A 15,972-nucleotide genomic window follows, 5' to 3' on the forward strand; every position below is an offset into this window, starting at 1 on the left:
CTATAATTTTATTTTTATGATTAAATATATGACTTAATTATTGCTACGCGCTTTGATAGAATAAAATAGCATTAAACAGTTTTATTATACGTGCTTTTAACGAATCTGATTCATAATCCTGAAATCCATATTAACAATAAGAATATCATTTATAATAGTTAAAGTATGATGAAGAACTTTTTCAAAATGATAACCGTCTACTCATCTTAGAGATTTTGCCAAGGTACACCCTACAATTTGATTTTTATTTCATCATAATAAACTAACCATTAAAAAATTAAGCAATCTAGTACAAAATGTTCTGCAAATAAGTTATTATACCAATAAAAAACTAAGTAGAGGCTTTGCAGACAATTCAAGATTTATCATAGGAATACGTAAAATCAATGTAAAACCTCTTAGGTAAAAAATTTAAAAATTTTGAACGGGTAATTAGTCATATTTAATTCACACTTTATTTTTTGAAATAAATACATGCCAGGTGCTGCCTTATCTCACTATAGAAATAAACACACTATGTCAATTGCATTAATTAGGATTAGCTCAAGGTGGGCTTCCTCTATAAAACTTTCCAACCAAAAATTTATAGAAACTGTTTGTGGTAGATTCCCAAGAGAAATAAGTGATATTGTCTTAGATGATGAACAATTTTGGATAAAAAATATGTAAGGTTTTGAAATATTTAACAGTTTAGCTATTTCATTGTTATATGAATAGAAGAAAATAAGTAACAAATCTATGAATTTGACGAAGCTCATGATGTAATAAAAGAACTAAGATTTTCGCAGGGTAATGATATTCAAGCTATTTTACCTGATATAATAAATTTCTATGTAAAGGCGGTATCGTTGATAATCAAAATATGTGAAACGCAATAAAACCTATAAGCGTTGATTAGATGCTAGAAACAAGCTGATGGAAGAGACTTTGCCTAGTTTGCCCTTTAAGGGAAAAGGAAAATTGTCATAGTAACCTATTTTAAATCAGGGACCGGTTTAAGCCAGTTATTTTACAAGGGTTCTGTTCTCTCCCTTTTAGATTTTATTATTATGGATAGGTTATGGTTCAGGAAATCAAAACAGTTCCGAGATTCGGTTCGACACTTTGATAAAGAAAGTTAGAACCAAAAATAAAATTTATGCAATATACAAATTAAAATTTTTAAAATATAAACGTCTATTTTGGGAACTTTTAATTCCTTACCAATTTATCAATAGTCTAGTATTTTGCCATTATCATCATTTTTTTTGTAATTAATGACATAAAATAGTTCACTAAAGCGACGTCAAGAAGAAGAGTTTAAATAAGTTAGAGAAAAGGCTAATAATATTAGGCAAATTTATATTTTTTATTTCCTAAATTGTTTCCAAACAACTATTGTAATTATATAACTATTAGAAAAAGTACAATTGATCTCTCAATTGAAATATAAATACGTATTAAACTGGCAATATTTATTGCCAGGAACCTTAACTTTATTTATAAATTTATTCTTATATTATTTATTATAAAAGTACAATGGTTGATATTCATCAAATAATATACATTGATTTAAAACATATATATCAATCCAGGCTCATAATTAAATCATTAATAATTTGTCCCATCAATTCACCACCTTTTTTACCTAAATTTATGACGTTGTCATGGTATATAGAGCCATCAGTTTTTGTCACTTTATACTCGTAATTTGTATCTTTTGAAGGCCCATTACCTAATTCATTTATAAAAATATATAAAAGTTTATTGAGATAAATAGAGAGACTAAGAAGAACATTACACTATAGGAATAGTATTAACCATGTCCCAGATAATAATAAATATAATCAATCATTTATAATTTTGAATTAAGAATAAAATAAGAAGTCATATATCGATAGCTAAATTTTTAACCATGAGCGCCTGCAGGGAAGGGCAAAGGCGGTCAATCGACCCTCCTGGAGAGTTATATATACATAAATTATGTAATATTTATATTGTCATTTTAAAGATTTTTTAAATATTTGTAGCTTTGCACGGCCCAGTATAATTATAATGTTAGCTCAAGCGTTGCTTTGCGTACATAACTTACTAGGCGCTTAATCACGTAAAATTAAAAACCTTTTTAAAAAGGCAGATTAAAATTTTATATATTTAATGTTATTATTAAATATATAAACTATAAATATTATTTCCTTGATAACAGTACAGCTAAGATCATATAAAAATATTCATACGTTAAAATCCGCCATATTTTTTAAAATTATTCTAGCAACTCTTTACAAGTATTCATCACATTTCTAATTGAGTAACTGATATTAAAATATACATATATTTTATGACAATTAAAATATACATATATTTTATGACAATTAAAATATACATATATTTTATGACAAGATATAAATTAGTTATTTTAGGTTAATTATATTTATACCTACAAAAATAGGTATAGAATATATATTTTTTAAAAATTTATAACTTTTATTTTAATATAAGATGAAATTAAAATTCTATAAAAGACTATAAAAATTAAAAAAACGATATAAAATACAATTTTATAATTGAGTTCCCAAAAAGGAACCATGATTATGTCTAAAAATTTCTATTTGAATTTTTTGGCGCATATATAAAAATTCTCTAGTTCGTTTGTAAAAAGCCCTATTTTATGCTTAAATTTTTAAAAACTTATAATATTAATGGTGAAGAATGGCTGTTTGTGGAATTCACTATAGAGTGAATATGAAGTTGTTAAAATTTTTGTATTTGTTAATCTTTTTTCTACCTGTATTAATGGGTTTATTTAAGTTTGAGAGGAATAAAGAGATGCATGCGTAGTACCATATAATTTTTGCAACAAAATTTGAAATTAGATTTCTAGATTTATTGGGTAGATGTGTCAAGGTGGGTCCCTTTTTCCATTCAAAAAATCTTTCAAGAAAATCTGTGATAATAGGAGAAGGATGGTGATCATTAATATTTAATAAGGGTTTAAATATTGTTATAATTTAATTAGTAAGTGGTTCTTAAGAAGGACACTTTATCCCTCGTATTCGATTCGTATTTTAGAAACAAATAATTATATTATTCCTATTCATACGAATAGAATAATTCCATATTCTTATTCTTTATAATAAAAAAATGTTTTAGTTTCAATTCAATTCGAAAATTAAATTTTTTGAAAATATTGAAAAAGTAGATGATTAAAATTTAAAAAGGTAATTTATAAATGCGGAAATAATGTTTAAAAAAATTAAAGGTTCAGCAAGGAACATGTTAAATATTTACGAATAATTTCGAATATTTAGGAATAGTTTTGAATATTTACGAATAATTTCGAATATTTAGGAATAGTTTTGAATATTTACGAATAATTTCAAATAATTCGATTAGACAAATAATATATTTTCTTTCAATTAGAATTTTCGAATAATTTTGTTATTCTTATACATAAAATAAGAATAGAATATAGATAATCATATATTTATTGAAGATTAAGGTTACAAAGAAAGTACTAAATTATTTTATTTTTCTGCTAATGCTGCATCATCAAATGTATAAATTATGTTTTCTTCTAATATAATAAAGAAAACATAGGGAAGACCGGGTAGCATACTAACCCTAAAAGGCAAACGTCAATAAAATGAAACCTACTTGATAATATTGAATAAATATTATTTCATCTTATTCCACTTATTTACCTTCATGCTATTCATAAAAATTTTTTTTTTTTAAATTATACTTTTTTAACAATATTAATTTCTCCGAAAAAAAATATTTGGAAAAGGATTGTCCACACCCGTGGAAGGATAAGCTTTTCCATCAGGCGCCTTTATGCTAATATTGCTTATTTTCAAATATAAAAAATTGCAACTACTTTATTGATAAAATAAGCCATATAATGAAAAATAATTAAAAAAGTGAAATTTATCGATAATTTAGATAAATAAAGAATGGATTAAAATTGCAATAGGTCCCATGTGCGCAAAAAGAGTGAGGCAAAGATTCATAAAGTTTAAATATATCTATTAGATAATTATAGTGTAGTTTTTTTTAATTACTTGAATATTTGTCTTGATGTAGACAATTTAAAATTTTGTTGTTTCATTAAATCTTGATTTATATCTATAACATAAGTTTATTTTCTCTAGAACGGTTAGCAAGGTCGTTTCATTAAATTTATTAGGTATTTCATTATTTATTAGTTGTTTCTTCTTTCTAATATGATTTCTTACCATATTCAAATTTAAATAAGAAAAATTTAAATTTAAAAATAACGCTCAAAAAACGTTCATATGAACTCTGAAGTAGTCCCAGACCCTCATTATCTTTAAAATTTAATTTTATAGCGGTTTAAATATTATTTGTTCAAACAAAGAATATTTTTTTATAGAATAGGGTTTAATCTTTTATATAAGATATTGAATAATTCAAACCTTTATTATAATTTATTTTTGATAAATTTAACCATTCAAAAATTTACTTTTGAAAGTATAAATCATATATTGTATTATAAAAATTTTATATGCGATCCGATATTGAAAATAATTATAGCCGCATATGCATAATGTAGTTATACATATTTGGTTAAAAAATTAACCATTAGAGTTGAGTGCTCTTAAGGAAAACCAACTTCAGGCTCACAAGATTTCCTGTCCTCTCTACAAGTAATTTATTTTCCTGCTTTTAAGTTTTACAGATAATGTTTTATAGTATCAAACTATAACTCTAGATACAAAATCTCTTCTATAAATACAGCAGACTTGTAAAGCATAGATTTTCAATAATGTTAATAAATTAAGTATAAAGAAGGGGAGACTGGGGTCGATGAACTACCACACTATAATATACGAGTATATAGTAATTTTAGAATGGTGGTTAACTATTTGAAAGGTATAATTATTGGTCTGAGAAGATTTTCGATTGGATTTTACATAAATTTATTAAATCTTACCTTACAATAAAAATTGTTTTATATTAAATTATTTTAATATTTTGAGTGCACTCTTTGAATTATTTTTTGACCAAAAAATCCATAACATTTTTCAATATTTTTTTTTAAAAAATCTAGTAAAAATCTTTGGGTGCCCCTGTTTTTAACTCAGAGCAAAAATGATGTAATAATATATATAAAGAATAAGTATTAATAAAAATCACCACGGTTTCGGCCAGGCAGTTAATAATTTGGGTTTCCGACCCATAAAATATTTTTGTCAAGTTGTCCGCCCTCCACATAATATTTTTGTGAATGAAAAATCATAAATTTGCATTACTCATGTTTAATTTAAAATTTAAAATACGCAGTTCAAAAAATATATAACACAGATAACCCTCTCCGGTCTTAAATATTTTAGGTCCCTACTATGAATAGTAGTTTCTATTATGAATAGCACAATTTGCACAAAATATTATACATATAATATTATATTATAAATGATTTAAATTATTAAGGTTGAATATTAAAAAAATGATAAAATTATATATATTGGTTTATACTTTTGTTTTCTATATCGTTTGGGTCATCTTTTATTATTTCATAAGAGAATTCATCATATCTAATTGCTGAACCTACCAAACTAAAAGCGCAAGCTTTTATATTACAATGAACTGCCACCGTGACTTCGGGTATAGTGCTCATACCTTTTTAATTAAAAAAAGTTATCATATAAAAATCAAAAATAAATGTAAATAGGCCTCCTTGGAATCATTGTTGCAATAATTTTTACCAAAAAATGTTTAATAATTAAAGCATTATTTTTTAAAATTTATGCTAAATATTCATTATATAAATTATTCGTCAACTCCTAAATTTTTATGATCAGAGCGTAAATTTTTTAAGATGTAATATTATATTAGAAACTTTAGATCAATAACTTATAAAAATATTAAATATCAATGTAATCTTAAACTAATAGTGGAACCCATCTTGAAATATTGAAGTTAAAAAAAACCAATGATTGAAAATAAAATACCATTTATAGCTGTTCTATAAACTAAATAATTTGAATCAAAAAATAAACAGAAAATCATCGTTACCTTGGAACATTTTCTAAAAGAATACGTTTTCATTAATTTTTACCTCCATCTCAGATATTTGCGATATGGAGTTGATAAATCTTTCCTCAAGGAAGATCAACTCTGTCATTTAGAGATCAGGAGGGCAGGCCCGGGAAAATCACAAAAAATATTTTTAAGTTCCTCGCCAGCAGGTGTAAACTCGTAAAAATATCTTAGGAGATGGAGACTGGAAAACTTTAACGAAAATCTTAACGAGCCAGTTCTGGCCATGCTGATCTCTTACCAATTCATATCTTTTCAAAACTTATAATATTTCTTAAATATGTATTATTTTGCTTTTTACACCCCCCACCCCCTCAAAAAGCACGAATATTGGGGGGGGGAGGCTCTTCCTCATCCTTATAATTGATTCAAGTTGTCCATTTTTTCACTCAAGGAATTAAATCAATAGAATGCGTGCATCTTAATAGATAATTATATATGTTAGCGGTAATGCCTTATTTCCGTCAATGTGTTATTTTTCAACTTTAAAACATTTTTTGAAGTTTTGTTAGCCTGATTTTACCGGAAATGTATTTCATCATGTTTGGTATACCTGCCTTATAAATATCAGGAAATTTTGCCATGAACCTTTGGACGGAAAATTGTCTACAATTCATAAGATAGGTATTCTAAACATGTTGGAATACATTTCTGGTAAAATCAGATTTTTAAATTTAAATAAACGCGTTTAAAATATGATTTAAAATTGAAAAATAAAACATTGCAGGAAAAAACACATTGTCGCTAACATATACATTTCGATGGGTTAAATTAGGCCTTCAAATAATCAGATCATGAAATTTAGTATCTTTTTTTGTGATAATCAAATAATTGAATTCCATTCGTATGAATTTATCGAGTAATATATTATACGTATACATAATCCTAATAATGAATAAACGGCTTTTAATTAATTTTTTTTTAGTATGCAACAAAAAATAAACATTTTATTGTATAATTAATAAAAATAACTATATAATTATTCTAAAATTAACAAATGATTCAAATATTTAATGAAATTTATTCTTTCTAAAAATTTACGAATAACACTAATCCGTATGAAGTCATTTAAATTTATTGTTCGTGAAAGAATTTTTTATTATTATTCGTTTTCGATCAAATATTTTAAAGAAGATTATCGAATAATTTTCAATAAGCTTAGTTTAAATATTTTGCGCGAAAAAATATCAAAAAAGAAATTAATGAATAAAATTTTTTGTCTTTTCCATTTTAAATCTTTCTTTTACTTCTCTGTATAATCTATTAAATGAGCAATCAATCGTTGGAACTGGGTAAATAATTATTTATCTTCTTTAATTTTGAGAAACCGCGTTCGGTAGCTACATTAGTTAACAAGCATCAATAAAATGCATGCTGTGTTAATATTATAGACACAGTTATAGTATTGATGAATCATGGATTTTAATATATTTAAGTCATAGATTGATTTTATTTAAGAAATAATTTTAGGAATAACAATATCGTTTATTTATTATTTAATAAAAATTCAAATTTTTTGTGCTCATTTGAATTTCTTGGCTTCTATTAAGACCCCAAAGATTTCATAAATTTTTCGGGGCCTCACCAAGGCGCCAGGTTTCTAGGGTAGTACTCTAGTGGAGGAATAAGAATTATTATTATCTAATACTTTCACCTTCGTTAAATGGCGGGGTTTTAACCAGCTCACCAATTAAACACTAGCTAGCAAGTTAAAATTTTTTTTATTTAGGATCTAATGAAATTGGAATATTTTTTCTGAGTAAATCTTTGAGGAATAAACCAGGAAAATATTTTCCTAGGTATAACCATGAAACTATATCTTATAATAGTTAAACGGAATTGACAAAAATTATAATAAAATACATTTTTAAAGATAACTTGTTGATATAGAATTTAATCTTGTTTATATTTTTTATGGGTAAAAAAAATCAACCTAATTTTTTTATTACATTTTACTTATGAGAACCCCAATTAAAAAAAGTGATCATTAGAGAAAGAATTATATTTAAATTTTTTTGTATAACCTACTAAATCTATTCCTACGCGAAGAAGCATACGCCCTTCCGCTTTAGCTTGATAAGTAGGTCCAGTGTTCATGCAAAAAACACCTTCTTTATATGGGATATTTAATTTTTTGCACACCTTTGCCGCTTTCACCCGAAGGTCAAAATCGTAAGCATTGAACAAATGCGGAAATCTAGTTCCCCATCTAAATATTATGTTTTGCAAATAAGGTTATGAATATTTATGATAGCACCTTATAGGAATTGAATATATAGAAAATGTTTGATAAATATATTATCTTACTGACCCATTTTTATATCTAACTTTCTTCGGATATCAATTTAAGATTAACAAAGCAAATATTTGCTAAATGATTGATGCAAAAGCCATATGAATCATATCAAAGTTGACTTTACCGCTTGATAGCTACAAATAAAGATGGTCAAAATTTATTTATAAAAAATAGCTAAATCTGCATTGATTGCACTAGGGCTTAAGCCAATATCGAAAATTGTAAAATAAGATCTCTCCTCTTTTTTATGAATTTTTATATTCAAGTGAATTTTAGTTATTTTTTTTTAATGAGTTATTCATATAAGGGAGATTGGAAAATACGTTGGGGATTAGTCTAATCTAAATTAATTTCCAAGCTGTCATCATTATAACAGTGGGAATCTATACCCAATAAATTGTTGTGTCATATATTAAAAAATTTCTAGGAAAGATTCACCCCTGTTTTTTAATTTGAAAACACTTAGAATTATGGATTTAATATGATTTTGAATTTCATATAAAGTTAGAGCTGATAGTTTGGTCTGTTAATTTAATTTTATAATTTCAATAAAAAATTTAAAACCGAGCTTGAATTTCAAATAAAAATCCAATCCGAGCTGGGCTGAATTTAGGTCCTAAGAATAAATATATTTGAGCCGGACTCGTTATTTTAAATAATATCTCGTGGGTCAAGATCGGACCCAATAAATGAATTTCCCGTATCTAAGTTAATTGCATTAATTTTACCTTTCTTAAATGCCGAATTCATTGAATTAAGAATAGCATCCTTATCCATAATGCTATTCTTAAAGTCTAGGAAAATATCGTCATTTTAATTATTTTTTTTACAAAAATTATGAAAGATTTCTAAGATACTTTTTTTAAAATTTTATTCAATATTTATATTTATTACCAATAAATATCGATTTTAAAATAAATATAGTTTTAAACCTTTAAAAGAAAACAATTATTTTTAATATTTTATACTTTGAGGGTTTAAAATGAAGTGGATTTACAAGATCCCTAACAAAATAATATTTTAAAATTATAATTTGGATTTTTTTGTTTTAGAAAAAAAATTCTATTTGTAATTACATTTAATTGGCTATGAATGCAACCTATATTTTTTAAAAAAAACAAAGTTCCGCTTGACATTGTATAAGAGAAGAGATAACGATTGTATAAAAACTCATAAGAATAAGAGTGTTATTATTTTTTTGGAAATATCAAACTGAATAGGAATTAACTTTTTTTTTCGGAAAGGAAGAGATGCATATGAAGTGTGTAGCAAATTAAGTCTGATAAATTAGTAAGGTATTCGAGCCCTCATAAAGCTACGGCTGTATTATTCTTCAAACTATTATTTTGTAATAGTAGAATTGTCAAAAATAGCCCTATATTCATTTCTCGGTAAATTTTCGATTTTTTGAAAAGAATCTATAATAAAGGGCAACATTATTGAAAACATACAAATATTTTTAGAAAGGTTGAAAAATTCTTGATTTAAATTATATACAACTTCTGATGGAACGAACTAAAAATGGTGGCTGTCACATTTAGAGGCTTTGTATTTTTATTTTCTTTAGAACAAGGGTTATTAGAGAGAAAAAAATTAACGAAAAACGCTACTTTTTTAAAACTACTAATCCTTATGGATAATATAATCGACCACTATTGTATTGTAATTTATTATTAACAATCATTTTATAAGTCTTTCATTTTGTTAAATTAAATTTATTTAAAAAATATTCCTTTTTTTAATAGGATAATTAATTTTTGAAATATTTCAAAATTTCATTATAATTATTTTTAAGCATATATTTTTTTAACTGTTCTTTCCTGTTTTTATTAAAAAATTTGTTTTTAAAAAATGTTTTTAATTTATTTTTTGTTTTTTTTACATTTCTATTGAAACCTTCAAATCATTTAAATAAACCGGTCATCATTTTCTCCTACTAGTGGATTGTGTCCAGCTATACCGACTAAATTGACGTGATCTTTGATAACGACTATATCTCCCACATTATAAGTCGGATTTACTCCGCCACAAACATTTGTCACGAATAAATATTTAACGCCAAGTAGTTTCATTATTCTAACCGGCATTGTAACCTTTTATGTTTGAGTGCATTTTAAATTCATAATATCTAAGCATAAGTATATATATATATGTAATATTTGTAAATATTAAACTTATTTTTAAAAAAATAATTCATTAAATATAACTTACCACATACATGGGATATCCTTCATAAAAGTGACATCGTCCTACGAAACACATTACATTATGGGTGCCTATTTTTCCTGCCATTATCATATTAGAATGACCCTTAACTAAAAAAAACAATTTTAAAAGTTAATCATGATAGATTATTTAAGCAACCTTTGCTATATTTAAGACCCTTTATATTTTGGTAAGGAATAGTCACACTGTCTGTTAATTGAGAAGTTATGGTATCAAGTCCTGTCCCAGTGATGATTCCAACAGTCGGAATATAATTTGGAGGTAGAAATTTTTTAATTTGATTTGTTATGTCAGATATCTCGTTGTAGACAGTATCTTTATCAACCTTACAAATACAGCTTTATTGATAAGGTAATTTATTATAGAATATTTTTAAAATATTATTATACCTGGAAATATTAGAAGAGTTTGCGTTTTCCATAATATTTTATTTAATTAAATCGTATATTAGATTATAAATTAAAATTTAATAATTTAGGCATGTGAAAATGAAAATTGTGAGATTGAAATATTTAATATAAATAATATATTAATTTTATAAATTCCGGTTTCTAAAATAAAAAATACATGAATAATTTTTTTTTCTCAATAGAAGGATCTACTTTTCGAAACGGAGCAAAATGTAATAATTATATTAATTTTATTTACACAATGTCAAAGAAATATCTAATAAAAACTATCATTGTTGTCAAACTATTTGTTTAATTAAGATAAAATCAATCTAGGCAAACGCAAGAGAATAGTTACATGCATTACCATTGTTATCAAAATAAATAAATAAATATAATATAATATTTTTAAAAAATTTACATGTCCAATTTTAATATTAAATATGATAGTTTTATTTTAAGTTTTTGATCAAGACATCTCATTTATTAACCAAAATACTTCATCTATATTTATTTGTTATTAATTCCATTATTTAGCAAATTTGCAAATTTGCAAGTTTTTATAATTATTCTTTTAAGTTAATAAAGATTATTACCCTGCACCCCACTCCCAAACGGAAAATACAAAATGTCCATTACAAAAATACTTTATAGAAAAAAAATCAAAAAATGTATAACCAAAATTATTTAATTGTTTTTAAAAAAATGCAATACGGGCTGAAAGCTGGCAAAACCTAAAAATCCCCAAAGAAAAGCCACCAAAGACTCCCCCCCCCTCCTCAGGAAAATTTTTTCAATGTCCTCATATGCCCAACTCATTATACTTGGTCTTGTAGATTTTTTAAAAAAGCTTAGTTTTACAATAATGCTTTTATTTTATCATAAAAATTATAATTTAGAAAAAACAGAGTTTGGAAAAAATTTTTATTTCATCTTAAAAATATTTTTTATCCATGAAAGTTACAAAAGATTTACTTATAAAGATTTTTTTTAAAAATGATTTGAATTTTTAGGTAAAATTTGATCAAAAATCTCCTAAAATCTTCTAAGATTTTTGCTATCTACCCAAACTTTTCTTATGATATTTATAGTTCGTAATACAAAATAGAGAGGCAAATATTAAATTTAAATAGTGTAAATGATAAGATAATATTTTTTATACTACTAAATAAAAGCTATGAATTATTAATAAAAAAATTAAATAAAAGATAGCTGAACTAGACTAACAATACGTTAATGATGATGCCAAACTAGATCTGGCTTCTCAATTTTCCCCCAATTGTAAAAGTCATAGCTTTAGTATATACTGAATCCTGTTTTATATAGAAGCCTGCTAAGATTTATTTCTGGGCTTGGAAATGATAGAATAATTATATTGAGCACTGATCAGCCTCTTAAATAATTACTGCATGGATATGTGATGGTACCTATAAAATGATATTTAAAATATTCTTTCAGCTCTACACTATTAGTTAGATGGGTTAAGATAAATAATGGTATTTATTTAAATAATTAAAAATCGTATAATATTCATGTTGTGTATTAAAATAATGAATTAACCTTTGAATTCTTATATCCAGATTCACAATAATTTAACGAACAACGACCGACCTTATTTTATACTAAAGTAAGTAGCATATATTATTATTGGGATATGGCTTTCGTTGCGATTTAGATCTGAATCTTTATTAAAAAGAAATCCTATCACAGGATATTCTTTAATTTTTATATATATCGTTGGATATAGAATTCTAGACGAATTCCAACCTGTGGATTCGAGATCTTGAATCCCTAAGTTTTTTTCTTTTAAAACAATAATGGGGATAAATTAATCTAAAATTTATTTAAAAAAAAAAAAATTCTACTTGTATGATTTGAACATAAAACTATTTTATTGAATGAGTATTTGGCATGTTTGGACAAACAAAATAAAATGGATAAAAAATATAACTAATTTGGTTGAGATTTGAATTACATATTTCATATTTTAATAAAAAATATCCCGAATCCCCATTTGAAATGGGGAGGATAAATAAGAAATACTCTTAAAATAAAATATAAGAATTCGCGATATAGGATATCCGTGTTGAGATTTGGATTCCAACAAACTCCTTATCCCAAAAGGATATATATGACCTTTGAAAGAAAAAACTCTATATATATAAATGTCGTATTGGGATATGGATAATCTACAGAGGTTCGAAATCTCTCAATTTTTTACCCTTTACTGAAAGCTGTTTTTGAATTTTAAAAAATGAATTTCATCGGAAATGTATTCCAGCATTGCCTAGCCTATTTAATTTCAGAGAATTTTAGCTAGACTTAAGTGCATTTTTCAATTTATATGATATATAAATTAATAGTATTTTAACATTTCTAGGCAGAATTGTTTAAAATTCGAAGTGTGCGTACTCTATTATACATCTTATGTTAGACATTTCAGGACAATCAAATATTTTAGATTTAAAAATCACTTTTAAATAATACAAAATTAAGAGGTTCCGAATCTCAATGAATTCCATATCCTAATATGTCATAATAATCTTATAAAATTTTGAAAGATAATTTTTTTTTTCATTATAATAAAACCTAACCTCATGTGTGTATTACATGGTTTACACTAATACACGGGAGCGAATTATGCTGAAGTATATATACTGTTTATTACTAAATAAAATGAGGCATACATCAGAGACCTCCGCGGGTCTTGATTTCATGATCAGACCCAGTCCAGGCCCACAGTAAAAAAATTCTAGGTTTGGCCCGCATTTAATATTAAAAAAAACCATAAGGTCCAAGCTCGCATTTCAAAAAAAATGTTGATCAATCTCATCAAATCATTTTATTTATAATTATGCTGAAATAATACTAATGTTAATATGATATTTCATTAAGTAACTACATAATATTAATATGAACAAAATTTTAATCTATAAGTTCAAATTATCATTTAAAAATAATATATTATAAACAATTTCGCTGTTTAAATTTGTTCTTCGCGGTTAATTAATCCCAATACGATGTAAGAAAACATCTTACAGGTAATAAAATAGGATCGGTATAAGTGATCTGCATCGGATCTAATTTTTCAAGCCAGGCCCAGCCCGAAATTTTTTTAAAAAAGTTTTGCCGGTCCTGCCCGAACCCGATTTTTTAAAAAAATGTATTGCCGGCCCGGCGGAATTTATTTAAATATAGAAATTATCGGTTATTTTTAAAATTATAATTTAAATTTTTTAAAAATTATTCTCAAAATAAAAGATATGTCATATGGGGTCTAGTTTCCATAAATAAAATTAAATATTTTTATTTTACATAAAAAAAATTCAACATAAAATTGATAAATTTAGATATATTTAAAAAAATTTACCCATACACTTTGAATTTTATAGTTATTGCCAAGTATAAGAAAATAGGTTACAAAATTTTAAATAAAACAAACACCTTTATGCGAACAAGAAAAACAAATAAACATTCACTAAGGTGTGTAAGAGAGGATAATATTTGTGGCAGGCTTTTTGTAAACATTTTTGTTTAAAAATGCTAGCAAAAATATTAAAAATTTTTATTCAAATAATAATATAATTTATAAATAATGACAAAATTTTGTGCTAATAGTCTTAATATTATATTTATTTTAGCTGCATAAATCTTTTGGTTATTCTCATCCAAACCTTCCAAAAATTTATTATATTTTGTATTCAATGAAAATTAACACTATTTCAGTATATTTAGTTAGGCAATCATTTTGTTTGCACTTCTGAAATATATTAAGATGGAATATTTTTTTTAAGTTAGCAATTGTTTTGGACAAAAAAGATGAAGAGTTTAAAATAATCTGAGTTACTACCAACAGTAGAATACGGTTGCGAAGAAATTATGATTTGTTATATTTATCCTATTGAATAGCAAAATTGAGATGAAAAAATTTATTCAAGCTTATTAAATTTTTTTCTTAAATATCCAGCCCCACTAAAAAATATAAATTATGCCCATACCAGTTCCATGGGTGTGAACAAAAATTTACGTGAATGGCGGGAAATTTCTTTCCCTGCACATATAATAAATAATTTTTTATGCAATAAATTTATTTGAGAGGTTATTTCTAATACTTTATTTTTCTTTCACTACAAATGAATAATTTTATTTTTTTAAATTTTACAAATTTATTTTGTTATGTTTTTTTGTTTTTAGAAATTTTTATTAAAGTTTTCCAATTTTATCATTTTAATACAATTTGTTAGCATAATTAGTCATAAAAATTTTGTCGGCCCCAGCCATTTAGATTTCCATTGAACGATTATTTTATATATCTAATAATGATTTATTAGAGGAAAGAGGCATGCAACTAAAGCAAAATATATTTATCTTCCTTATTTTTTTAAAAAAATTTGATTTTTAGACTTGTTTGATTTAACTAAATTAGGTGATACAGGCATTTTTACGAAGGTGGAGGGGGGGGGGGATTTTATATAAGTTCGTCATTAAAATTAAAGGGAGTAGGATTGATTTGGATTTTGATTCTTGATGTGGGCAGATAGCCTATAGGTATTTTAGTTAGTTTAACTAAAACATTCTTATAAGATGTGGAGCGCTCCCTTTAGGTAAAATGAAAAAGAATGATAATAGTTAAACTATCATAAGTTCAAAGTTTAGAAATCCGGCTATTGTTTGGTAAAGTTGTCGTTATAAAACAATTTTACTTTTCTTAATTGAATTCAAGGCTGAGAAGCTAAGTCCACAAAAATCCTTCTAACCTTCATATTTAACTAGAATCATATCCAATTTTAAAAAATTATTTAGGGTTCAGGGTCAAGAGTTATTTCACTTTATTTCCATTAGTAAAAATCATTTTTCGGGGAATTATTTATTTTCCATTCTGCTTAAAAATATTGGTTAATGATACCCTAAGACTAAGAGACCATTTAACAATCTACTAAATAAAACTTCAACCATAAACCATATCTCTCTATTTAACCTCCCTATCCTTTTTCATAAGCTAATGTTAAGGTTGGTATCAGA

General features: G+C 25.2%; 1 protein-coding gene across 1 annotated transcript; it reads right to left on the reverse strand.

Annotated features, from left to right (window-relative positions):
- Positions 1 to 1,459: 1,459 nt before the first annotated feature.
- On the reverse strand, positions 1,460 to 11,060 carry LOC135926256 (purine nucleoside phosphorylase 1-like). Its single transcript, XM_065462062.1, has 7 exons — positions 10,951 to 11,060; positions 10,700 to 10,899; positions 10,547 to 10,650; positions 10,253 to 10,428; positions 8,064 to 8,248; positions 5,476 to 5,619; positions 1,460 to 1,714 (listed from the first exon to the last, which is right to left on the reverse strand). Exons 1-7 carry the CDS (start codon positions 10,980 to 10,982, stop codon positions 1,566 to 1,568), a joined length of 990 nt encoding a protein of 329 aa, XP_065318134.1. The 5' UTR covers positions 10,983 to 11,060; the 3' UTR covers positions 1,460 to 1,565.
- Positions 11,061 to 15,972: the final 4,912 nt, after the last annotated feature.

This window comes from Gordionus sp. m RMFG-2023, chromosome 3 (assembly GCF_954871325.1).
Source record: "Gordionus sp. m RMFG-2023 chromosome 3, tfGorSpeb1-WG-v2, whole genome shotgun sequence".
Classification (NCBI taxonomy): Eukaryota; Metazoa; Nematomorpha; class Gordioida; order Chordodea; family Parachordodidae; genus Gordionus; species Gordionus sp. m RMFG-2023.

Coding starts and splice junctions, on each gene's coding strand:
- LOC135926256 (XM_065462062.1), bottom strand. CDS start 10,982: ATGGAAAACGCAAACTCTTCTAATATTTCCAG. Junction 10,429..10,546: donor AAGGATATCCCATGTATGTG/GTAAGTTATATT, acceptor CAAACATAAAAG/GTTACAATGCCGGTTAGAAT. Junction 8,249..10,252: donor GTAGGAGAAAATGATGACCG/GTTTATTTAAAT, acceptor CATAATATTTAG/ATGGGGAACTAGATTTCCGC.